This window comes from Rhinolophus sinicus, chromosome 8 (assembly GCF_057876585.1).
Source record: "Rhinolophus sinicus isolate RSI-liver-muscle chromosome 8, RSI-T2T, whole genome shotgun sequence".
Lineage (NCBI taxonomy): Eukaryota > Metazoa > Chordata > Mammalia > Chiroptera > Rhinolophidae > Rhinolophus > Rhinolophus sinicus.
The window spans coordinates 53759101-53786747 of NC_142508.1; the positions used below are offsets into that span (position 1 = coordinate 53759101).

General features: G+C 42.2%; 1 protein-coding gene across 1 annotated transcript in view; it reads right to left on the bottom strand.

Annotated features, from left to right (window-relative positions):
* CDH13 (cadherin 13) overlaps positions 1-27647 on the bottom strand; it is a 985128-nt gene that overhangs the window by 342848 nt on the left and 614633 nt on the right. The window contains exon 6 of the mRNA XM_019743731.3: positions 23139-23283. Coding sequence (XP_019599290.3) covers positions 23139-23283 — 145 coding nt within the window. The remainder of the gene's footprint in view (positions 1-23138; positions 23284-27647) is intronic.

A 27647-nucleotide genomic window follows, 5' to 3' on the forward strand; every position in this document is an offset into this window, starting at 1 on the left:
CCTGAATGTCCCACACAAGCCCTCTGACTTCCTGTTGGGCTTGGCGATCAGAAGGTGTGGGAGTTGAGTGAGGTCAGGGTGTTTATTTCCCTGGACCCCTCCCTTCTGGGTTGCTTTGAGTAGTCTGTATCCCACGCTGAAGGTCTCTGCTCCTCTCCGAATGGCCTTCTTCTCAGGACTGCCTCCTTTCCTGTCCCTCACTGTTCCCTGATCCCCAGGACTGGAGATGCTAACAACTCTGTTCTTACTAGCTTGGGGTCACACCGCTCTCCCTTGCAACTCCCCCTTTAATTAGGCCCTTTGTAAAATAGGCCCTCTTACAACTGTCCTAATTTGAGTGTGCCATTGTTTTTTTCTTACTGAGATGTTGTTACACCCAACCAACATTTTTTAATATCAGTTTTCAGATATTTGTTCATTATCATGGAAATCTCCAAATATTCCCAAACTCTGATCCTGGAAAAAGTTGCCAGCGCCAACATTAAAATTAGTGAGGAAGACGATCGATTCTATTGCTATGACAACAAACTATGGAGGGAAAATGATTTTAGTGTTTTATTTCTATACTACTTCTGCTGATCTTTTATGAAGATTCCACTTGACTTTGCCAAGCGTCCGTTGCTGGCTTCGCTGGATCCATATGAAGAGGCAATAAGGACTACGTGTTCTGCTAACTCAGCACAGTTTAATGGCATAATTGTCTGCCTTCTGTACTCATGTGTGGGCTGCCCCAGAAAGCAGAGTGAGTCTTCCTGTATCTTCTACATCCTAGAGTGGACCTAGTCCATGAACGATTCTGCACAAATACTGATAGGGTAGATGGATAGATAGAAATGAGCAGAGGGAAAAATTTAGCGACAGTTAGAACGCCCCTTGCTGCAGCTCCTACTTGGGTCAAGACCCCTTGCCCTTGGCCAGCAGGATTCCAGGCTTACACATGCCTCTAAGGGATGTGTTTACACATGCCCCTAAATCAAAGAAATACATTATTAAAAGAGGAAGACATCCTGCTTATCAGGGTACACATCCTGTTTACCAGGACCACCAACACCTTACCAGCTCAACAGGATTCCACGTTTTCACATACCCCAAGGGGATGTGTTTACACATGCCCCTAAATCAAAGAAATGCATTGCTAACTGCCAGAGAAGGGAGAGGGGGAGGGTATTCAACCCAAAGAAATTAAAGCCTTCACACAATGTAAGGCGAGGCGGCGGCTTCCCTCCCTGGGGTCAGCCCACTCCAGGTCTCAGAGCAGGACTTTCTTTTACTAGTAAACTTCTTGCTGTCTTATTCCGCACAAAATTCTGTGTCTTGATTGAATTCATTCTTTCAAGAAGACGAAGAGCTGAGGTTCAGTGTCATTTCCCAGTAACAATACTTCTTGTACTGAATTCGGGGAAGAAGGGCGTGGAGAGAAAAATTCTCATGCTAAGTAGCATGGCTCATAGATTAGAACCTTCATGATTTGAGCTACAACACAGTGTGTATAAGAGCTGACTCTGAAACCAGACCGCTTGGGTCTGAATCTCTGCTTCCCCTTTAAAGAGTTGAGTAATCTTGGGTAAAACACCTCACCCCCCTGGAGACTCTGTTGTCATCTATAAAGTGGGGATGTAATGGAACCTACCTTATACGGCTGTTGCAAAGGGTACATGAGAGAACCCTACGGGTGAAAACCCTAATACAGTGTTGGCCCCTGGTGAGTACTCAGTAAAAGCAGTTGATGATGCTTCAATTCAGTAACCATCACCTGGTCATCCATCCACTAGATGGACCTGAGTACCGGACATGGACCACGCCTCTTCCCCTACGTCATCCCTGTGCATTTTCAGCAGTGTCTCAAGCAGGAACTGGGAGATGATTGGACACCATTTAGTGAATGCCTTTTTTTTTTTTTTTCCTGGACCATGTGCCTGTTCCTTTCAGTACATTAGTTCTAATCTCCATAGCCTTTCTGCACTGTAGGTTTGCAGGACTCTAACTCCTCCAGGGTCACCCAGAGGAGAGTTTTGGAGCACTGCCCATGGTGAGCTTTGTCTTTCAAGTTCTTCGTTTACCACACAAAAGTTTCCCATATTTCAGTCATTCAGGGACTCCTTTATCATACCTGAGTACTACTGGTACCCCCGATTTATTTTTCAATATACTTTAAATTGATTTCTAAAATGTAACCTAATTCTAAGCAGTGCTTTGAATCAAAATCACGGGAATAATGTACTAGATATTGTTTAGTTATGCATCAAAATAAATAGCTATTAAAATAATTAAACATCACTGTGCCACTTACAATTATATTTTATATTGGCAGAGGTATAAATGCTTACATGAAGAAACACTATTTTCAGAAAGTCTTTTTGTGACAGGAAAGAAAAAGAGTATATACTAGGCAGCAAATAGAGAGGAGGGGATGTAGGGTCTCTCTTATTAGGATTGAGAGACCTGGATATGTTTGTCCACTGAAAGGACAGACGTGATGGAGAATGTGACTGAAGATGCAAGAAACAGAGGGTGATGATTGAAAGGACAAGGCCATGGGAGAGTCACCAGAATATAGAACTAAAAATACAGGAATTAAAAAAACGAAAAGGAAGGTTTCCTTCTTGAGAGAGCCGAGAGGCAAGAGATGCCCGAGATTTACTAGAGAAACAGACAGAGGAGATGCAAATTGTCAGAGATCGTTCCAGACGGGCTCAATTGTGTTCCCAGAGAAGAGGGCGAGACCAATAGCAGAGAGTGACAGTATAGAGACAAATCAACCATGGAGCTGGGTGCCTGAGATTGGTTCACTTTGACTTTGGTTTCACAAAATGTCACACACGTATGGCAGGTACACACATGAGGCTCAGCGTTTGGGGGTGGCCACTGTTTCCAGAAAATGGATGCTGGTGTAGACCACAGGAAGTGCCCTAAGAGAAGGAAGGGGTCGATGGATGCATAGGAGAGGGGTCAAGATTAGAAGGGACTCTCTAGTCACTCTGAGAGAGGAGAGACAGATGGGGACCTAAGTGCCTATATTGTAGCATCAAGAATGATGGGAGATGGTGTGTTCAGAAAGATCCAGGTAGCACTTTTGCTGAGGAACTACACTGTCATTAGGAAGTGAGTCAATTTGCAAAAACGTTTAAGGAAAAAATAACAACTGGATTATTGGTGAACAATTCGGTGGTGGCTGAGAGGTAGACGTGAGACGTAGCCCATGTTATGGCTTACAACAAGCAATCACAGTCTCTCCTGAATCAGTTAACAGGATGAAAAGGCAAACCCAAACAGAACGAGGGTGGGGCAACACTGCATTAATATGTAATATGTCCGTTGAATATTTGCCTCAGACTCATATACTTGTAGACTTAGGATGGTATAAAAACCAGAATGCGAGCCTTGGGCTCAGGCAGCTTATTGTAGGAGAGCAGGGCAAGTCACTGCACCTATAAAATAAGCATAACAACGTCTACATTAAAAGAAGACTTTCAGCAAGTTTGCAAGGTGCATGGTCAATATACTTACATGTGGAATCAAAAGAGCAGAACTCATAGAAACACAGAGTAGAATGGTAGCTCCCAGGGGCCGGGGGTGGGGGAACTGAGCAGATGTTGGTCAAAGGGTACAAACTTGCAGTTAGAAGGTGAGTAAGTTGTGGGGATCTAATGCATCGCATAGCCATCACAGGCCACAATACTGTATTATATACTTCAAAGTTGCTAAGAGACTGGATCTTAAATATCCTCACTACAAAAAGAAATGGTAAATATGTGACATGATATCACGCTTCGGTGATAATCACATTGCAACATATAAATGTATCAAATCAACCCACTGTACTTCTTAAACTTACACGATGTTACAGGTCAGTTATACCTTAATAAAAAAGAATCAATCGTGTTTCTATGAAACAATGAACCATCCAAAAATAAAATTAATAAAATGATTCAATGTATAATAGCATCAAAAAATTTACTTAGGAACAAATTTAAGAAAAGAAAGGGAAGACCTGTATACTGAAAACTGTAAAACATTTTTGAAGGAAACTAAAGACTTAAATAAGTAGAAAAACATTCTATGTTCATGGAATGGAAGGCTCAGTCTTGTTATGATGGCAATACTCCTTAAATTCATCTGCAGATTCAACACAATGCCTGTCAAACATCCCAGCTGCCCTTCTATTTTTCATTTTTTGCACAAATTGACAAGTTGATTCTAAAATTCATATGGACATACCAAGGACCCAGAATAGCCAAAACAATCTTGGAAATGAAATGTGAATCAAAACCACACAGAGATACTACTTTACACACACTAGGATGGCTAATAAAAGACTGATAATAAGTGTTGGTGAGGTGTGGAGAAATTAGAACCTTTAGACACTACGGGGGTGGGGGTGGGGGTGATGCAAAATGTCCAGCTGCTTTGGAAAGCAGTTTCTCAAAAGGTTAACATAAAGTTACCTTATGACCCAGCACTTACGTTCGTAGGTGTAAACCCAAGAGAAATGAAAACTCATGCCCACATAAAATCTTGTACATGAATGCTCATGGTAGCATCATCCATAATTGCCCCAACTCGTAATAAATCAATGTCCACCAACTTATGAATAGATAAACAGAATAATGTATAAATGTAAACAAAATAATCCAGTCAATGGAATATTTAGCAATAACAAGAATAAAGTATGGATAAATGCTACAAGATAGATGAACCTTAAAAGCAGTAGGTTAAGCGAGAGATGCAGATACAAAATGCTGCCCATTATACGATTCTATTTACATAAAATGTCCAGAATAGGTCAATCTATAGGACACTAAGTAGATTCGTGGTTGTCTATGGCTTGGGGGAGTTTGGGGAGCAATGAGAAGTGAATGGTAATGAGCACAGGGTTTCTTTGGCAGGGGGATGAAAATATTCTAAAATTGATTGTGGTGATGATTACACAACTTTATGAATCAACCACAAAACACTGAATCATACACTTCAAATGGTTAAATTGTATAATCTGTGCATTATATTGTGATAAAGCTGTTACATATAAAAAAAGACAAGACAGAGGTTGGAAGGATTAAGCATTCCGTTGGCCACATGTGAGCAATCTAACTTGCCCAAAATAGATTTGTTTATTCGCCTTGTTGATGATGTCTATGCATTGAGCAGTCCGAAGGGGCCGTGTCGTGACCTCTTCTATTGCACAAGTCAGATATCCTGGGAATTCTGGAATGGAAGACAGGCCAGGAGAGGTTATATTCCTGAACGAGCATGCGAAGGGGCCTACCAGGAAGGGTGACTTCCAACACAGGGGTTCCATGTGCATTTTGCAGGAGCCTCTTTGGGGAGACATGGAAAAGATGCACAATCCTTAGACCCCAGACTGCTATGCTGTGAAGTCAGGTAAGGTTCTGGTGAACTTCGTGAATGGTAGAAGTTTATCCCAACTGCAGGGATGATGCTGCTTTGTCAGTGCTGCTTCCTCTTCAAATCCCAGGCTCTTATGAAAGATGTCTACTCTGGGAAAGTGAGGTGAACTGTGGCAAGTGGACACTGTCACTTCTGAAAGCTGTATGGGCCGGGGGACTTGCCTGCAAAGCTCCTTAAAGCAGCTGGCGTGATCTCCTTAAAGGAGAGTTCATCATAATTAGTGGCATTACACGAATATCAAAAGAATTTATAATTCCGGGAGCTTCATTAGGATGTGTCGCTAAACACATCCTGAAAATTGTTCCTGACGCTGCTTTCACTTAAGAACGATGCTGGTACTGGGCCTACTTGAAACTTACACGTTGGTAATTCATTTGAAATTGAACTTTTGACAGTTGTTAAACACTTTATGAGTTTGCGTGTTTCTCTTTATTTTTTGTTATTTGGGTGGCTAGTTTGATGTTCATTCTTGGGAAAAGCAACTTTCCCTCACAACTGGCATTTAAGAGAATGTAAACCACACACTGTATTAGTTTTTTATTGCTGCTGCAGCAAATTGCCACCAATTTAGTGGCTGAAAAGAACCCCCACATTACGTGTGGGTGAGAATTCTGGGCGCAGTGGGGCTCACCGGGGTTTCCTGCTTAGGGTCTCACAAGGATGAAATCAAGGTGCCAGCAGCGATGTGTTGCTTACAGAAGGCGCAGGGGAAAAGTCTTTCTCAAGTTTATTCAAGATTCCAGGAGAATGGATTTCCTTCTCATGCTTTCGATATGGTACAACTCCGTCTTCAAGCCAACAACAAGTTGAGTGCTTCTCGGACTTTGAAACTCTCTGAACAAACCTCTGCCTCGTCTCTCTAACTTTCCTCTTCTGCTACAGCTCTTACTCACTCTCCGGCCTTACTCTTCTACTTTTAAGGGCTCGTGTGATTATTTGGATCCGCTTGGATAATCTAGGATAATCTCACTATTTTAATGTCAGCTGATTAATAACCTTAATTACATTGGCAAAGCCTCTTTTGCCATGTAAGGGACATCAATCACCTCAGGTGTTCGAGATCATGGGGGGGGCAAAATTCTGCCTATGACTTGTGATGGTTACTTTCATGTGTCAACTCAAGTGGGCCACAGGGTATCCAGACATTTGGTCAAACATTGTGCTGGTAGTTCTCAGTGTTTCTGGCTGAGATTAACATTTGAACCGTAGATGGAGTAAAGCAGATTGCTCTCCCCAATGTGGGAGGGCCTTACCTAATCACTTGAAGACTTGACTAGAACAGAAAGGCTGAGTAAGAGGAAATTCCTCCTGCCTGACTGCTTTTAGCTGGGACACTGGTCTTCTCCCGACTTCAGACTTGAACTGAAACATCAGCTCTTCTTGGATCGTGAGCCTGCTGGCTTTTAGGCTGGAACTGTACCTTTTGCTCCTCTGGGTCTCCAGCTTTCCGACTATAGATCGTGGGACTTCTCAGCCTCCATAACTGTGTAAGTCAATTCCTTATTATATATATTATATATTTTATATATGTAAATATATTGTATCCCATATATGATATATATATTTCCTATATAGTATAGATATGATAGATGCTATATGATATATTTCCCATATATATATATACACACACACGTATACATATACATATACATATATAAAATACATATATTTCCTAATGAAAACCATACACATTGTCTCCATTTCCTTCTTTCTTCTTCCTTGAGCATAGACATAGCTGTGATGTTTAGAGCTGTGACAGTCTCACAGCCACAGGAGAAAGGCAAAGACTCACAGAGCTGCTGACAGATCACTGAAGCACAAGCAGTGGCCACCCACCTTTCCGCTTCTGGAAACCCCAGAAAAATTAACCTGAAATGGTTAAGACACTTTAACTGCTATTTTGTTACCTGCTATTTTGTATCAATCAGAAAACATTCCTGATTGATACTTGAATAGATGAAGTTAATCCTGTCCAGTAGTTTTGCCATAAGCATGTTTCCCATAAACATCTTGGCTAGAAGCATTTTCACCACAAAAATGTTCATTGCACAACTAATTGGTCATAGGCAGTTTCACCATAAAAGATAAAATAATGAAAAATAAAAAAGGGAACATTAAAAAGGATAGAGTGAGACGTGAAAAATTAATACAATTAAAAGACTTTATTGCAAAAAATGAAAATGCGTTGTCTTCAAAGTCTTTTGTTCATAGTATTATATATTGTTTTTGCTTGTTGATTTGTTTCCTGGCTCAGCATCACACTTTTTTATTTTGCTGCAATTTCTTCCTTCACTAAGAGAGGTATCAGCTTCCAACTGAAGAATCTATAATTAATGATCCCAAAGACTGTTGTGAATTAGTAGCCACCCTTTTTACACTTGCCATAGCTTGGTAAACTTTGGGTTTTGATGGGTGGGAGGGCTGACTATCTATCCTCAAGGAAGGATTTGCAAAAACTGATGTTTTATTTTCTAGTGTAGCCTGCAATTTGGCTTTACACTCTCTTATTTCATACTCCCAGTAAGTTTCATCACCACATTTTCTATCAGGTCAAAATATGTAGTTATCATCATCTAGTAATTTAAGACCATCATGTGTCTTCGTTACTGTATAGACTGTTATATGAGGACTAAGGTTTACAAAATACAAAACCGGGCGTGCTGTGAGAACTTCGTCAATAGAGAAATGAAACCAAACTGACAAGCAGCTTAAATACACGAAGTCTGCCAAACGTAAACCAAACGATCAAGCGGTTACTTTATCTTTCACAGTGAAATTGCCTTATGGCCAATTGCTTATGTGGTGAAAATGTTTGGGGCAAAAACGCATGTGGCAAGGATGTTTACAGCAAAAATGCTTGCGGTGAAAACAGCTAGAACCAAATTTAATCTCTGGATCTTTGGTTACAATTTTTCTAACTCCAGGAATTTTTCCTCTGGTGGTATTTGCCCTTTTGTAATGCAGCTTGACCTTGCCCTTTAAGCTGCAATTCAGGCCAGGCACAGCTGGACCGTCTCATGCTATTAGGAAAAAATCCTCATGGGCAGGCACAACCTAGAAGATCTTCTGAGCCTGCAAACTCTCAGGTGAAACCGCACTGCCGTTTTTTGTTGCCTGCCTGTTGCATCTCCCATAAGCAATAAAATAAACATTTCCTATTTAGATGCACAGCCTTGGCTGGGGAACAGCACTGACTGCTTACCTCAGAAACCACCGAATAAGGGTAAATAAGTCTCACTGTGGAGGACCAGCAGGAATCCTGAGAAGTAATTAACCCAGCCCGAGACAGAGGATACGCCGTCTCTCTGAAGGAAGACAGGATTTGAGGTCAGACAGACCCAGACTTCACATAGTTTCTCCTGATTATCTGTGCCAACTTCTCTCTGAGTTTATGTTTCCTCATCTGAAACATGGAGATAATGATACTCCGCATCACTGGGAAGATGAAATGGAGTGACAATCTTGAAAGCTCCCATCCAGATGTCCTCCACCTATGAGGCAAGCCATGGCGGCTTGTTGAAGGAGCAGCGATGTCTGTGTGATATGGCAGCTAATTGCTGAGGGCAAAGGGAGATGGTAAAGGATGGAGAATGGCTGAACGGCTTTCACTAGTAACACATCTTGCTAAAATAAGTCAGGAAAGACCATAGGATGGCTGTTTTCAAAAGCTCTTTCATTAAATTTCCTCTACCCAGCAGTGCCATTGCTATAATAGAAATATAAGTACTCAGGTTGACAAAAGTAAAGGTTTCAGATTACCTCTCAAGTACATGGGTATCAGTGGGAATTTATGAAGGACTATCTAACTTGAACCATTGATGGGTTTTCAAAAACTTGACATTTTAGTGGAAACTGGATTTTTTTTCCTAGAGGCATTTTTTGAGATACCTCATGAGCAAACTCCCTAGAAAACACTAAATAGTAATTCTTTCATTTAATTGGAATCCTTACTGACGGAAGTTCCTTAGGGTGAGGAGAACACAAAAGCAGATGACAAATGTGCTGCATAACAAACAAGCAACTAAAACAGGAAAGGGCCATTTCTTAAGTGGCCACCCATTTGAGGTCCTGCTACCGAAACCATACACATACTATCTCATTTAATTCTAACAAAAATCATGAGATAAGCTGAGCACGGGTATATTTTATGTCGGGACGCATTTTCCAATATCTCAAATAACTAAGAATGAGCATAATTCAAGACTAAGCTTGACAAAAAATGGTGTGCAGTCATCTTTATTAGCTAAAGTGGCATCAACTGTGGCAATGGCAGATTTATTTAAAGAACACTGTCTTTTGCAATAAAAAGGAATGGACTGATACATGGCACATACAACAGAGATGAACCTTGAAAACACTCTGCTGCCTGAAAGACCTAAATGACTAAAGAAAATGAAGTAGAGAAGTAAATGAAAGAAGTGAACAACTTCTCCTAGTAAATGATTCCATTTCTATGAGATGTCCAGAATAGGCAAACTTATAGAGGCAGAAAGTAGATTTGTGGTTTCTGAGGGCTAGGGAGGTGGGGGTGGGGGTGGGAAATGACTTCTAATGGATACAGGATTTCCTTTGGGGATGGTCGAAGTGTTCTAAAATTGATTGTGGTGATGACTGCACAATTCTGTGAATATACAAAAAACCACTGAATATTTTAAATGGGTGAATCAGTGAATGGTATGGTACATGAATTATATTTCATTAAAGCTTATATATGTATATATACAGAGAGAGAGAGAGAGAGAGAGAACCCTGCCAGCCACTTTGAAATTATGTAATCCTTGACAAATGCTTAAACATTTGGGAGATTGCATTATTTCTAAATTTGTGCACAAATGAGATTTTGTTAATTGTCCCATATTACATCGTTTCAAATTTGCCTAATTCAAACTCAGACAAAATGCTGCCAGTGGATTCTCACCAGTTCAAAATGAGGAAATAGAGACTTGAATTCACATAGCTGATAAGAGAAGGAGCCAGGATGGGAATTCAGTTTTGTGGGTTGGCAGAGATCTTCCCTCTTCTGCAAGATGCTAGGGGATGGCACTCTGACCCTCTTGAATCTATCATCACTGAAAAGGAAAGCTGTTGGTAGCTGCTAATACTTATGGCACATGTAGTACTTTATCAGGTATGGTGCTCAAAGCTTGACGTCCATTTTCTCATTGAACATCATGGCCACCCTTTGGGGACATTCTCGTGATCCTCATTTTGCAGAGGAGTTACCCAAAGCTCAGAGAGGTAAGACAACATATCCAAGGTCTCCCAATCAGTAGTGAAATGTAACCAAAAACCAGGTCTTTGGGACATAGGAGTCAGTGGTCTTAACCCTTGGGTTGTGCTCTTGTCAGAGCGTATTAATCTCTCTGATGGACTGACAGGTAAATCATCATGATGCATTTCCAGTTGAGTCACGGACAAGAAAAAAACAATTAATATTCTCTGAAAACCTTTTAGAGCCCTCTTCACATTCCTGTGCCTTTCCCCTCCTTCGCTAGTCCTTGGGGTGTGGACACGGAGCCAGCACACTGACGTAAATGAAAGCCACAGGATGACATGTAGTATGGGGGTATTTTCAGATAATCAGTGCTGGACTCTGATCTGAAATTACTGAGATAGAGGGAATCAAAACCACTACGCTAAGAATGTTTCCATCATAAGGCACTGAGAATGTTTTTTTAATCCAATAAAAACATCTAACGACAGAGACCTCAGAATGCTTTTTGGAAAGAACTCTAAGATAGTGGAGGAGACAAAAACCATTTGTGTTCTAATAAAGGCTCAACTTTCTGATTATCATACAAAAACTGGTGGCATGAAGCGCATACCGAGGAGTAAGTGGGTTTGAATGTCTTGGGCAGCATAGCATACTAGTTTAAAAGCACAGCTTGGAGTCAGGTTGTCTGGGCTACAATTCTTACTGGTTGAGTAACACTACATATGTCAGTTATATTAGAGTTGGCAACAAATAACAGAGAATCCAATGTCACAGTGACTTAAATAAGACAGAAGTTCAGTATTGTCTTGCATAAAATAATTCTGGAGAGAGGCAGTTCCGGGCTCATGACATTCCATAGGCAACAAAATCCGGACTCATTTATACTACTTCCTAGAACACGGTTTCTAGTCTCAAAGCCACCGTAGAAAGCACCGTGGCTTCTTGAATTCTAGCTATCGTATCTTCATTCCAGGTAAAGAAACAGGTGGTAGGAGGAGGACAGAAGGGCACTCTTCCCAGCTAACCTGGCTCCCAACTCATCCCAGAATCTAACACAACCCCCTGCTTATAGGTCACGAGCCACTATTTCATCACATGGCCTCATCTAGCTGCAAGGGAGGCTGGACAATAGTTTTTACATGGACACACTGCCACTGTGTCTCTTGTGACACACACACACAGGTTCTCTTACTAGAGGAGAGCAGAATGGATATCGAGGAAGAGGTCTGCTCTGGAAAAATTGTTTTCTAATTTCTTTAAACTTCAGCGTCCTCATTGAGGAGAGGATCACTGCATTTGCCTCCTAGGATTCCTGTGGTGAGTCAATGAGATAATGCATAGGCATCCCTTAGAATAGGGTCCAGCACCAGCTCCCACTCATGAAGTGCCCACTGTTAACCTTAGCTACATGCTAACTGACCATCCTTAGAGAAACAGGTTCTTTGCATCACTCATCCCGCGGCTTACCACGAACAGGTACTGGCCAATGCATACACTTTGTAGCATCTCTCCTCCAGACTTTAAAGTTGGGCTGCGGAACCAAAACTCTTCATTTTCTTCATCTAGGGCAGGGTTTCCTAACCTGGGAACTACTGACATTTTGAGCCAAATAATCATTTGTGGTGGGGACTGTCCTGTATATTGTAAGATGTTTAGCAGCATCCCTGGCTTCTACTCATTGGATGCCAGTGGCACCACCCCTCCCCCAGTGTGGCAACCAAAAGTGTTGGGGGTAGGGGCAAATCATCCACAGCTGAACCACTGCTCTATGATGTCTAAATTCCCACAACATGTTTCTTTGGCAGCAGCAGCAGCATGGGTCTCTTGGGTTATCTATTTTAGTTTCATGGATCGACATTTTAAGTTAAACCATGTCAAACATACTTTTCCCAATCTAATGGAAACCCACCCAGCTACCTCTGAATGATGCATCACACACAGAAAGAACCTGATTAACTTAATTTCATATGTCTAGGTTTTTTATTCAAGTCCTCACCTCTAACCCTGGGAGGTTCTCCATCATTCTGAAAAGGGACCTTTCCTATGGATATAGAGGTCAACTGCAGAAACATGAGCCCACCTAGCCATCCCCACGAAGAGTATCTGTGTTAGCAGCCGCTTATTAAACACGAACACGGCAGATAAAAACTGTGACACACTAAACAAAAGTAGAAAACCAGATTAAGAAGAAAACACTGAAAATTCCCCAAACCAAACTTTTGAGAAATCTTTGAAAAGAGCCAGTCTTCTGAGTAATAAAATAGCTTTGGGTACTATGCTTGATTTAAAACAAAAACACACAAAAACAAAAACGCAGCCATCATTAAAGCAAGAAAGCTGTAAGTCTATTAAAATTTTTTCTTTGATACTGGAAAACTCAATTTATGACCTATATTTTATAAAACATACTTGAAAGAAATTTTATATGCCCTCTTCCCATTGAACTTAGAATACTGAATCTCTTCTGTGTACTCAAGAAGGGGGGTGGAACTATACATACTGTGTTTCCCCCAAAATAAGACCTAGCCAGACAATCTGCTCTAATGGTTCTTTTGGAGAAAAAATTAATATAAGATCCGGTCTTATTTCACTATAATATAAGACCAGGTCTACATAATATAATATAATATAATACAATATAATACCGGGTCTTATATTAATTTTTGCTCCAAAAGACGCATTAGAGCTGATTGTCTGGCTAGGACTTGTGTTCAGGGAAACATGGTAAATTACTCAGCGTTTCTTTTAATATACTAGATATATCAAGGTAAAGTGATTCGAGGTATTTTTTCAGATAGATGGAAGCAGCGCCTCTAGACTCTGCCCTCAGAAGGGATGGTATTCTTAGCGCAAAGGTGCTGCAGTAAAAGCTGGTTTATCAAGCTCTATGTTGAGTATAAATCTTTTCTAACTGACATTTGTAGACTGTCTTGATTGACAGCCTAGAGATGCCTTATGAATCTCTGAGAAGAGCTCTCTTTGAGCATCTTCCAAACTACCGCTAGGGGGAGAATCTTGCTCTATTTGAGAAGGCCACCACCAGTACCAGGGGCTGCAGGAGCTACCTGACAAGCTTGGCTAAAAGAAAATGATGAAAGAAGGTAGGTGGTGGTTTTCTCCCTTCCTCCTGCCCTCTCTCCCCTTCATCTATACACATATACACATGCGTATTTACACACACACACACACACACACACACCCCCACACCCATACACATGTATATAAAGAAACGCTGTCTAGACTCAGGTGGTAGATTGGATTGATCTTGACATTTTCATAGGTGATTAAAGGACAGTGGGTGTTACAGATGGAGAGAAAAAAGGGCACCGGAATTAGTCTGAATTTGAATCCCAGCTTTATCACCCACCGGCTGTGTGACTTTGGGGAAGCAACTTAACCTCCCTGTGTTTCTGTTTCCTCAGGTGTAAAAGAATTGTAAGGATTTCATGAAAAGATCGGCACAGCACCCAGACCAATACAGCCATGACTAGACAAATGATATCGGTGATTATCACCTCCGCACTGCCTGGGGACAGGTGCCACTTCTCTCCCTCTGTGCTAGCGAGTTGCTTCCAATGGGTTTCTGCCTTTCTCTTGTGCAGCAGTGACAACAGGCCCGGGATGCATTTATCATCTGCCTTCCTCCTTCCTCGGCAAAGTCTATGGAGTCAGGGTCGATGTCTGTTTTGTGCACCCCCCACATCTCATCCTTACCGAACAGCGATGTCTCTGGTTCATAATAGGCACTCCAGAGATATTTGTTGAAGAGATGAATACATTGCCAATAAAGACAACACTTATTTAAAAATCAAATAAAAATGGAACTTTTTGCCATTTGTGGCCATTTGTTCATTGAATGAAATTTATTGAGTGACTACTGTGTAACTAGAACTCTGCCAAATGCTGAAAATCAAGGATGAAGACACGACAATCTGGTCCCTCTGGCCTTAAATTTAGAGAGGACACTGAAGGTAAAATCCAGTTCACTCTTGAGGAAAATTTATTACTATTAAGATTTACAGTATTACCATACTTCCGTTTAGATGACATCAGTTCCAATAATCTGGTACCGTAATATGAGTCAATATTTACTATTCCCCCATCCATCATGGGCTTGCCACAAAACTCTTACGTGACCGCTTTTCTCCACGTCCACTGTTCCCACCCCCGTCCAGGCCACAGTCCTCTCGTGCCTGGAATGTTGAATAGACCTGGGTGCCCTACTTCTGTTTTACACTGAGTATCACGAGTTATATTTTAACAGTAAAATCAGATTTTACCACTCTCCTGCTTAAAGCCACCCGAGGGCTTCTTACTAAATTGTAAATGTATAAAAACTTACGGAGTGCTCATCCAGGGGTCTGCAAATGTATTCTGTAAGGGGCCAGATAAAGAATGAATGCACACACACACACACACACACACACACACACACACACGCACACACAAGTATATTTATTTTAAAAATATTCTAAATATTTTAAAATCTATCTATCTATATTTCTATATATCTATATCTATCTATGTATATGTAGTATATATATTTGGCTTTGTGGGACATATAGTCTCTGTCCCAACTCCCCAACTCTAGCCACATTGTGTGAAAACAGCTACAGTCAATGCTTAAGCATTGCTCGTGTTTAAATGGGTAGGGTTGTGTTCCAATAAGACTTTATTAACTTTATTAAAAAATACAGACAGTGGGACAGATTTGGCCCATGTCCCATTGGTTGCTGACTTCTGTTCAAAACGACCTTGCACTTGCACGTCTCCTTGCACTCACCTGGCCGTCTCCTTTTTGCTGACGTTCTCCCACCACACTGGCCTCTTCTCTGTCCCTCCTTCTGTCATTCCTGCCTCAGACCTTCGCACTTTCTGATCCCTCTGCCTGGAACATCCTTGCTCAATACCTTTTCTTCCCACTGGTAGCAGCTTAAATGTCACCTCCTCAGAGAGGTCTTCCTTGATAGACTTGTCAAAACCCCGCCGTACGCAACGTGTTAACACATTACCTGGCTCATAGAAGCTGCACAATACATACTGGTTGAATTATTTTGCTGAATGAAATGGTCATCAGGAAATGATTTGCAGTAAGAGTGTCCCTGAAATTATAACTGGTTAATGCCACTGCGGACCTGCCACTCTGTTTTATTCCTCTGTAGCACTAAATGTTCCTGGACTATTCAGAGTGGATCCTTAGGTACCAGGGATGAATTTCAATGGCATCGACATCTGCCATATGCTGTGCCATAACAACTCAAGGACTTTTTCACGTTCATTTTGCAGGTGCTTGATTGTCACCTGATTTCCATTTTGGCTGGAAACTCCCATCAGATTTCTTCTTTCAAAAGGATGTAGAATGACCCCTAAGTTTCTGAAGCTAATAATGCTTCTTTACCCAACCTCTGCTTTCTAATTTTATTTCTTTAAGTTAATGGATACATGTTTATCATATTATTTTTCAATATTTGATGTCACAAGTCTTTCTCTCTTCTAAATGGAGAGTGACAGAGGGATGGCTTCCAGCTTGAGTCTAAAATATATTCAACAAATGAGTGGAGCAGGACTACCAAGGGTTTTGTTTTTACAAGGGCATAATGTCCACGAGCTCAGGAGCCCTAACTTTCCAGCTCACCAGGTTATCCGCAGTGCCTGGAATGCAAAGGTCTGACGTGAAGGAGCATGAGAACGGATGACGGGCAGAGGGAAAGAGACGCGTAGGCTGGCCAGGAACAAAGACTTCATAATTAGACAGAAGAGTGATTCAAAAAACAATGTGGCATCTGTCTTTTGAATTGGTCTCCAACCCCGCAGAATCATATATGAACTGAGGTGGAGAGAGGACTATGAATAGAAATGAGAAGAGCTGTTTTCAAAGTCACCTGCATTAAAGATGAGATACACAATTCTACCGGTAGGGGATCATTTTAACAGAATAAAGGCATCCAGGCATTCTCCCCTATCTCACTAAGCTCTGTGGTATCTGGAAGGCTTCAGTGAACGAGCACCAGTGGTATAATACATGAAAAGGCATCCATCAGAGAGGGGTGGGGGTAGAAAGGATGGAAAAACGTAGTGGCTATGACAAGTTTTTGACTGGCTTGGTTTGGAACCCCTGTAAGACCTCACCTGGGAACCCCCAGACATGGGTAGGAGCAACTTGGTGGAGATTCAGTTTCTTGACCAAAGTGTAGGTACCTAACACCTTTGACACACTTTATTTCTGGAATTTTCCCTTTGGGACGGGGTCTATGATTGGATTACACAACTCTTTCATAAATTTTGCTTTATGATCAACTGCCCTGGAGTGATTCACAACATAATTCAAGTGCTGCCTAATCCATTCTGAACGACGCTGCAGCACGCTAACAGCACCTGCTCCTGGTCGATATCTAGAGTGAAGCATTTCACAGCCCACAGCTACCGCTAGTGAAATGACCACAGAAACATGGAGGTACTGGATATAATCCAGGAAAACAAAAACAAACAAAAATGTCCATCAGTATGCTTAGATGTGAACACAAAAACTATTGTGTCTTCATGCGTGAACTTAGCCAAGATACAAATATAATCCTCTGATTAGAAGCACACCCCCAAATACATTAAAATGTAACAAGCATATCCTCTATCCCATCAATCCCACTTGCATGTATTTATACTGAAGAAATTGTCATGCAAATAGGAAGAGATGTGTCCTCTCCTGTGGAATTGATTACAAATATGGAAAAGCGAGAACAACCTAAATCAATAGGGAATTGGCTAACTAGATGATGGTAGCTCCACACACTAGCTATTTAAAACAATGATGTAGCTTGATGTTTACTGATTTTCAAAATGCCTTTAGGACCCTGCAGAGTGAAGAAAGTGAGTCACAGATAAGAATGTAGTTTCATTTCTGTAAAACTGTGCCTGTGCATCCCTAGGTGTAGAGACCCACAGACAGCCCAGAAACTCTGCTCAGCAAGATGTCTGGTGCTTTTCTCAGGATGGTGATATTTGAGGATGAATACACTGTTCACTTAAAAAAAAAGCTGACAAAAAGCTGAATTACTTTGTTTTAAAAAATAATCTACTTAAGGAAACAACCAACCAACCAACCAACCAAACAAACAAAAAAACAAAACTGCCATGTGCCTAATATTCCAAAATCCCATGGGATTGGCTGGGATAGTTGAGAATGGAAGAAACTACGATATAAAAGTCCATAAATACCAGCGAGGGAAAACCGGACAGTTGGTGGACTGAAAAGCCACATTGCCGTTGCTGCAAGAAGTAAACAAGTGACAAGAAAAGGGACTTCACTTCTAGGTCAGACCAACAAACTCAGGATTTATCCTGAGCTAGGTCTCAAATACCAACCATCAAATATCTCAACCATCTCTATTTAGACCAAGCTGTTTTGGAAAATAGCAACTGCCAAGCAAAGCTGAGCTCTCAGGACAGGCATTTGTCCCAAAGGCCATTTGATCGGCTGTTTTTCCTCATATCTGGCATGGTACGACTTGTTTAAAAATTAAAGTAACTGCATCTTGAAGAATGGAAACACAGGTAGATCCCAGAGGAAAAACAAAGGTCAAAACCCCCAGTCTCCTCACAGCACCTCGACAGAGCCTAGATTCCACCTCTCCTTGGATCATGCATCCTTGGTGGGCACCTTGGAGCACTCACCACATCTCAATTCTCATTTATATGGCGCCAGTTTCCCTGCTTGGCTACAAATGCCAGGAGGGAATAAGCGGCGTCTGGCAGGCCGACAGCTATGCCCTTGGACCTTAGGACAGTGCTGGTACAGAGATGTTCAATAACGTGACTGGACGAAAAAAAATAAAGGGAGCAAGAGAGGAAGGGAGAGCAAGAATCCTGGGGCTCTCAGACGAGACAAGGCGACGATGGAGCTGCTCATCTCTGCTTCTCCTCAACAGCCTCAGGAAGAAGTGTGAGCACACATCTCAGCAACGGGTGTCTCTTAAGAGTCAAACGAGGCGCGTCTAGGTCCTGACCCCTAATTAAAGAGAATGATCAACAGCACATCCATCTTTCTCAGTCATGAAGTTTGGGGACTGAGGTATTCCTCCCACTGCCTCCTTCCCCTGACCTCTCTCAGAGCTGCCCCACCTGTCCCGGTGGTCGGTGCTATTCTCCCAGCTGCCGCTGCTGACATTCAAGGCCGCCAAAAGCACGGAGGGAAGAGCTGAGGCCAGCCCAACCGCAAGCTCCTGTACCTTGCTAGAAGTCTGCTCCTGAGCTGCTGAAACCCACTTTGCCCAGTTTCAAAGCTGGCTGAAAGTGCCTGGAAGTTAAAGTCCCTCTGGGGACAGCGCTGATGGGTGTGGGGGATGGGTATCCCAGCTCCCTGGCCCCTGGGCTGAGATAATGTTAATATGTGTGTTTTATGTCATTTCCTGGACCTCCTCCCCACCTCAAGGGCTCAAGCTCACAACTGCCCACTCTGGTAGCTGGCTTATTGTGGCATTTCAGGTTGGCTGGTTTCCCTTCCCTGTAGTACTCCTCACCTGGCATCCTGCACCTCTCAGGTAAACCACACGCCTTCCATCCTCACCTCAGGGTCTGCTTCTGGAAGCCCTGAATGCCATTTCTCATGGTTAGCCCTTCTCAAAGGTGCCCAGAGGATTACCAGTGGCAAAACACTGGGCACTGGGGAGTTGGTGCCAGCCGGTACTGTGGGGCCCTGGCATGTGTGCCCTCCAGGAACTTCAAGTTTCCCAGCCCTCTGTCCCCTACTCATGAGGTCTTGGCATGCCTCAAGCATTCAGAAAACACCAGATCACATGGAGCTCTGGCTGGCCCCACAGAGCAGCCAGGGCCGGGCTTGGTTCCATCAGTCAATGACTTGTGACTGTACAAAAGGAACAGCAGATAATATGCAAAGTCCGAAGACCATCATTTTCTGTTGATCTTCCTTCATCCAGTAATGATTCCACAAAATATTACCCTGGAGTTTAGTTTACTGCTGAGCAGCTGACAATGGTCTCCTGTCTACACATACGGAAAAATACAGGTGACCTTCTTCTGTGATAGATTGGGTCTGATGGCATCCAGGTACACTGGAACATGAAAATGATACTTGGTTTGCTGGGAGATGAATGTTCCTTCACACAAACTGCATGTCCCTTTTGCCTTCCCTTTCCTAAGGGGTACGCTGCTGGAATAATAATGGAAGCATTAGCAACACATTGGCATTTATGCTTATTATGTTTATATTTATTATGTTCTAAGCACTGAGTAAAGCACATTGTCTCATTTAATCCTTGCATATAGTTTTCAAGGTGAGGTACTATTATACACCCACCCCATCGACCTGTAAGGTGATCGAGGCTTCTAGAAGGTTCAGTAACCTGCCTGAGGTCTTACCTTGTTAAGGAGCCGTGCAGAGCATCAAAGCCAGCTCTAGGCTATAATGCTACGTGCAGCAACAGCTACGTCATTTGCAGGGCTCAGTGCCAAAGGAAAATGTAAGACTCTTTGCTCAACAATTATTAAGAATTTTAAGATGGTGATGGCAAAGCATAATACCTACCATGGGGGCCTTCTGAGAACGGGGCCCTTTGGAGCACGGGTCTGTGGGAGGCCAGACAAGTCACACCCCATGAAGCTGGTCCTGGTTACGGGGACTCAGAGGGAGGTGAAGTGAGTGAGGACAAGGGCCCCGTGTTGAACACTGTTCAACCCTGGAGACCGAGCAATAGCTCACATATATTAAAAGTGATTCAGTGAGCCTGGCTATTTGGTCAGAGAGCTGGTCACTTTCTGTCAGAAGCTAAATCAGTTCATCTAATAAAACTGCATAAATATTTCCCCCCAGCTGGGCTTGCAAAGGGTCCATGGTACAGAATGTGAAAGAAAGTGGTCAACTCCACTCTGGCACATGGCAAAGAGCCTGTGCCCTGAAGCCCAAGATATAACACCAGATTCTGGCTCACCCATCAGCTTGTGATGTAGGGCAAGTTCCTGGACCTCTTCGAGGTTCAGTTTTCTCAGATGTCTGATAGGGAAAATGGTATCTACGTTTTAGGGTAGGAAACGGTATAGTGGAGGAAATGGTACAGTGTATAGAAAGGCCTCAGAACATAGTAGGTGCTCATTAAATGCTACAATAGTTTAATGGTTGTTTTCAACATGAAGGTTGTTGGACAGTTGAAAGAGCACAGGATGTGAAGGTAAATGATACAGGTTGAATACTGAACGCTGCTGCTCCCACCATCTATTATTTGTAGGAACTGGGCAAAGTCACTGAATTCTTTCCCGGGTCAGCACCCCTTTCTGAATAATGGACGGGTCCACAGAGGATTCTACGAGCCCCAAGTGATCAGGGCATTATGGAACAGAAGAGACGATCATTTCTACAATGGGTTTGTTGTTATAACTTATAAGTGGTTTAGGTTGGGGGTGGAGGGCTGGAAAAGGGATAACATCTCCTTTCCCACATTCCCACGGTTGTCATGGATGCGTTAGGGTCTTCTTGCCCGAGTTCTCCTACAGGGAGCTGAGTAATCTAAGTGATTATTCCCCTCAAAGTTTTCCACAACATTTCCACATTCTTAACCCAAAGCATGACTGACTCTATACCAATGCCTGCTTTTCAGTCAGACCAAGAGGCTATTGAAAAAGGAAACAATGATTCAGGCCAAATTCCACATTGCTGGAAGAAGATACTCCATACTGCTATCCAAGCCTTTATGTAATTTTACAGGGTAATTCCAATAATAAATAGAAGTTTGAGATGGTTTACGTTTTGCTGCAGATGCGTCCACCCTCACCCATTTGCTTTGTGCTTTGAGAAATTCAATGTACATAAAGGATTCTACTTTTTGTTGAAAACATGACATGCATATAAAACAATAAATTTGAAATTCTTTCTGAAACTTTAAGGTAGGGCAAAGTGGGAGGAAAATTGGACAGCGTCTAATCATATACGCACCTAATATACAAAGATATGCACATGCTCACAGCCACCTCAAATGTCACCATTGTCATTTACATTTAGAATACTTTTCCAGCCCATCTTGAATTCTAGTCACTCCTGTACAGTGTCAGGGCACCACAGATGGAAACCGAGAATCATTTTTCTGCTCTGCTCAAACTCCAGCCTCTGTAATAGCTTTCCCCATTGGTTCTACTAACTTGTTCTGAATATCAGCTTGTTTAAGATTTCTGTAAACGTCAAACCCAAATCCCAGGGTCTCTCTCACCAGAAGCCATCTCTGCAACAGAAGCAGCCTCCTGAGAAGTATCTTGGGCAGTTCTGCCCTGAAGTTGTCTGATCCCCCTGCCCCTGCCCACTCTCCATCGGTCCATGGCTGTGATCACTCTGCCTCCACCCATTTCCCCCAAATGCCCTCTGGCACGCACAGGGGATTGCCTCTCCTTTTTACAGACACATTCAGATCTCAGAAGGGAGAGGGTCTCCTGCCCCTGGGGATCTGATGTAGTGCACAGACACCCAGTTCCTTGAAGCTGAAGGGAGGATTTAGGCATCTTGCATAGAATTATTCACCTGGTAGTCTAGGCAGGTTACCATGACAACACTTCCAGAGCCTCATGTATCTACGTGTTATTGATACATCCCATCAATTCAGCCAAGGGGGCAAAAATAACCAGGCAAAACAGTTCAGCAGCTTCCATCTCCCGTCTGTACTGCTGAATGACTCGTTTACTTATTTGTTTTGGCACAATCTAGACACAGCCACAGTGGTGCACTTAATACGACGCCTTTTTCACTCAAAAGGAGTTTAAAGCTTAACATCAAAGTCCAGCCTTATAATAGGGAATTTCCTACTTTGTTCTTCACTTTCTCACGCATTCTACTTAGAAGTGACTTCTGCTGCTGGTCACAGAATGCTTTAATTAGCATGTATTGGGCCAGAAAAGGGAGCTATAAATTGTTAAAACCTTCTCTGACAGAAAGGTTAAACGTGGGCAAAAGATAAAAGGGGCCTCTGTAGAAACTCTTGAGTCATTTCCATAACAGTAGGTACAAGTATTTCCAGAGAGAGAAATAAAATCTCTTGCCTTCGGCCCTTTGAGTGAAGACAAAGGTTTCTCCATGCACATCTTCTAAGGAAAGGGAAAAGTAAAAAAGTCTACCTGTTTATTCCAAAATGATTCTAATTAAAAGGCAGTTATGGGAAGCTGGCCGTGGAGACCTGAATTTTCTTCACAGCTCCACTGTACCTGAACGTTCAGCCTGGGGGTCTCACAGGGGTGAGCTACATATTTCCATAATGTTCGACATGAACCACGCGGTGGAGACTTAGATGTCAGTCACCCTGGAAAGATCACCTTCACAGACAGCGGGAGAGGTTTTCATCGCTTGCCACACCCACTCATGTTCTGAGCTGCATCTTTCCAGCTCTTGCTTCTATCCAGGGACATGACGTCAGGGTTGGTGTACACCAACAAGATGCCGAAGTGGGCATAAAACAGCCTCTAGAGGCTCCAAAGATCCGAGAATGCCACTTCCCAACCATCATGCTGACGAGGAGCCCACTTAACATACCTGTAGGCGACCCTTCCATGACGTGGCCCACGTAGGGGCCTTCCTGAAAGATTGGTCGGTTGTCATTCTGATCAATCACAATGACTTCCAGAGGCACTGGCCCCTCCAGGGTTCTGCCGTTGGCATCAGTGGTCTCCACAAACAGCTATTGGAGCAAAGAGATCGGGGGAGAGACGGTATTAATTCATTATGAAAATCGAAGTCAGGTTCTCTGGAGAAAATAGGTTATAGCTGCAATTTTATGAGCCCTTGGCAATCTTCAAATTTTGGTCTCGATGGATAGTCAGTGGGACTAGAATAGAAACTAAACATTAGAGAATATAAGACAAAGATCCATTCATGTTAGGTCCCTGTTGGGAAATTTACAATTAATTCATCAATCTGCAAAGGAAGTTCAAGGAAGGAAGGAAGGAAGGAAGGGAGGGAGGGAGGGAGGGAGGGAGGGAGAGAGAGAGAGAGAGAGAGAGAGAGAGAGAATTCACAATTAGCCATAGCTGAGAAAATATGCTTACATTGTTTCTGTTTTTCCAACATCATTTTGCTTACAAGGAATGTTATGCTAATAAAAATAATTGACTAAGCAGTTATGAACAGATTACATTAAGAAATAACTGAAAGTGTTTATGGTAATATTTAGGAGAAATTCAGGTCCCTAAGTATGGATAGAGAGCTTTCCTGAGACAAGGAAGGCATTTGCTGGGGTCCTGAATGAGACCCCAGGATCCTTGCCCACCAGGCCCTTATTATCTATGGGGGAATTTCATAATCCCATGAAACATTTCCATATAGAAAGAACTACCTTCAGCTCTGGAGGAAGAAGAAAATAATAGCATAAAAACACCGGCTTTATTGTTTGCCTTGGTAACAGGGAATAATGTCATGGCATTTCCAGTGTAACCTTATGCTTTCATTTTCTGAGCCTAATTCAGCTTTGATTGAACTCGGCGGTGACAATAACACTTCTCCTTGGATATCAGTGGTGGTCCTGGCATTGGAGGTGGTTGAGTATTTCAGACAGAAAAGGGTCTTTGCAGCTGGAATCCCAGTGCATCATTAAAAACACCCATTATTAGGAAGAATAACCAATATTATCCAGTGTTCTACTATATTAACTTAATTGAACCTCACAGTAACTACGACTCTTTTGTGAGGACGGAATGGAAGCAGATAGAGGTTATGTGGTAGAGTCCAGATATGACCCCATGAGGTCAGCCTCATCTCAGTTCACATTGTAACCACTATAAACAACGTGTCTAAATCACTTAATGTCGTCACATAGTATGTCTCAAGAACACTACCTGCTGCTACTGTTGCTGTTATTGTTATCAACACTAGTGTAAAAACTAGCCCAAATTAGGAAAATAAAAGAGAAACACTTTTGTCACAAAGCACCACGACGGAGATGGGGTCATCGCTGGTATCCTCCCTTTGGGAAAGTGGCATGACAAAATTCAACAAAAGCTATGAAGAATTCTTGCGCTTTGTTCCATTTGGATACTGCTCCTGGTTCTAGGTGAGTTAGGTTTTACTACATATATAAAAATATTCACTGTAGTGTTATTGCTAGTAATATCCACTAAATGTGCAGTGAAAGAAAGAGTTGAATGAATGTTTGGCTAACAACATGCTAGAATATAGCCATTATGTAAAATCATTATTAAACCTATTGATCTACTTAGAATATTATGTGAAAATACGCAAAATACCATGTGCAGCACACGTACGTAACATACACCTATGGACAGAATGTGAATTTAGTAAACAAAAATGAAGCCAGGTATGCTTGGGTAGAGAAATGTGTTTCTCATTTTTTTCTTTAACATTACTTCATCCTTTCACTAGCAGATTTACACACACTTTCATTTTGGGGACAGATACAATAATGCATGTGTACCTTAATAAGAAATTAAAGGGGCAGAGCCTTTTAACAACTGCACACAAAGATCTTAAAGAGAGTTCACTTTTATACTTTTATGCTGCTTTTTAAAATTACCATGAGAATACTGCTGAACAAAGGAAATCAAAACAAAGCCTTGGGGGAATTTCATGCAATAATGAAGGTTTGGCCTTTTGTCCTTCTCCCAAAATAGCCAAAGGCTCAACTTTCACTTAACCCAAACCTCTACATCTAAAGACACCACATAGCTTGAATCTGAATCTTAAACTTCCCGTTTGTGCAGAAACTGGTCCCCATACTTGGAGAGACCAAAGAAACAGGCAGACTACTCCAGACTGGGAGTTGGTAAGTTTCATAAGCAAGACTTGTACTGGGTGACAGCAAGACAAATAGATTTCCGTGCCTGTCCACCAGAATCTTAAAAGTTTATGCCTTTAAGATTTAACTGGACTCAGTCACATATACTCTCTAGCTGGCCTCAATAACACCTTACTCGCTCAAGGCTGTATCCTTGAAAAGAGCTCCCACTGTGGGAATAATGGATATAATGTATATTCCGAGGTCAGAGGATGGGGTGAGGAGCTTTGGCTGCCTGGGTCCAGCTCGTGGGTCAACTGGTGGTCACATCCTCTTGATGACCTCCTCCAACACTTCTATATTCTATAAGACTTGGGCAGTATAAGAAGCCACAAGTAGGATGAAGAAACAGGATTCACATTTCCCAAATATGCAAATATATTATAGAACTAGGAGGGGCAGACTCCAGATCCATCTTAATATCATGTAAAGACAAACAGACACTAAGGGGATGTAATTGGTTAGGATGAATGAAAAATGTTACAAAACCAATTGTACAAGCAGACAACCTGATAGCCTTTTATGTTAGACTACTATCCAGAGTTTGACTTCTGGATTTTTTAGTGGAAAAGAATATTGTTGGAAGCTAAGACCTTTGGAACAGCATTTCAAAACAGCAAAGTGCTCTTCAGGGGCATTTGTTCATTTCAAAGTCAGTGTAACAAAAATTCATTGAGTACTTACTGCATGCCAGGCTCTACACTGAGTAATCCATCTGTTGGATAGCCATTAGATAACAGAAAGGGCATTCTGGCATGAAGAGACAGATGATAAGCAATGTAAAATACATGAATAAGATCATTTCAGTTACAGATCAGGGATATGGAGGGATGAAACAGGTTGCAATATTAACGCTATACTATCCAACATGGCAGCCATTAGCCACATGTGGCTATTTAAGTTAAATAAAGATAAATAAAGTAAAAATCCAGTTCCTCAGTTGCACTAGACATATTCAAGAGTTCCATGGCCACATATAGATGGTGGCTACCATATTAGACAATGCAGATACAAAATCTGTCTGCCATTGCAGAGTTCTACTGCACTCCAAAGCACAGGGCTGGAGAGGAAGGGGCGGGGGGAGGGTGGGAGGGAGGGAGGGAGGGAGGGAGAGGGGGAGAGAGAGAGAGAGAGAGAGAGAGAGAGAGAGAGAGAGAGAGAGGGAGAGAAAACCTATTTTAGATAAAATAGTTTAGAAGACTATATGCAACTCTCAGGCCGTGCCCAGAAGCTACTTATTGCTGCAGGAACATTTCAACTGAGATGGGAATGACAAGAAAGCAGAAGGAGCCAGCCAGGCAAAAATGCACGGGGGAGTTCTAGACAGCAGGAAGAGCAAGTGGAAAGGTCCCAGAGTTGGCATTACAGTAGGGCTGCTATTGGTATAAGAGCAAGTCAAATAACTGGGGGTCCCCTCAAGTCCAATGGAGGGGACTGAAGTTTATCCTGCTGTAACATCCTTTGCAGAAACAAGTTGGGCAAAGTGAGAAAAGAGGGCTGATTCTCTGTGACTTGCTGGGTAAGCAGAGTGGAGGGAGGGAAAACGATATCAGGCTTGTTCCTAACAAAGGAAAACATAGTAGACTGAATAAAATATATGATGGGGAATGCCAGTGCTTTAATAAGTAGTCTATGCAATTTTCAAAAGGCATATTCATAACGCGGATGCAAATTAAGCACCTAGATATGTGTGAAGAAGTTATTAGTAAATGCAGTCTTAGCTATCACCCAATCACTTACTACAAAGAAATCTGACATTCTAGTGAGTTTTCACGATGGTTCTCACATGAAGGTCAGATCCACAGCTAGTGAATGCTAAACTTTCTGAAGCAGGGCCCTTAAATTTCACAGGGTACCTGCAGGATCAGAGAATAAATGTTCAACGGTGTTCTCGCCTTCCTCCCTACTTAATTGAAACACCCCAAACACACCGATCCTTAGTCTGAAAAGACTGGACCAATGTTTGTTTCTTTTGGGTCATAACCTATATTCTAGGGGCTGTGTTTAGGTCGCCAGAAACAAACACTGGAATGCATCCCAACAGGGCCATTCTAATGCCTGTTCTTTATGTTTGAAGTGAGATGTCACTTAGTAGAACCGACCATGAGAAAACCAACAGGTAGCCATTGGCTGAATGCAGCAGAATAATTGCTCAAAGGAAATGGAAATCAACCGGCTTGTCACTGACGATTTCTCTACCACCTTCTAGGACTTGAGGGTTTCTGTTCTTAGTTTGAGTGGTTGATCTTCTTGGG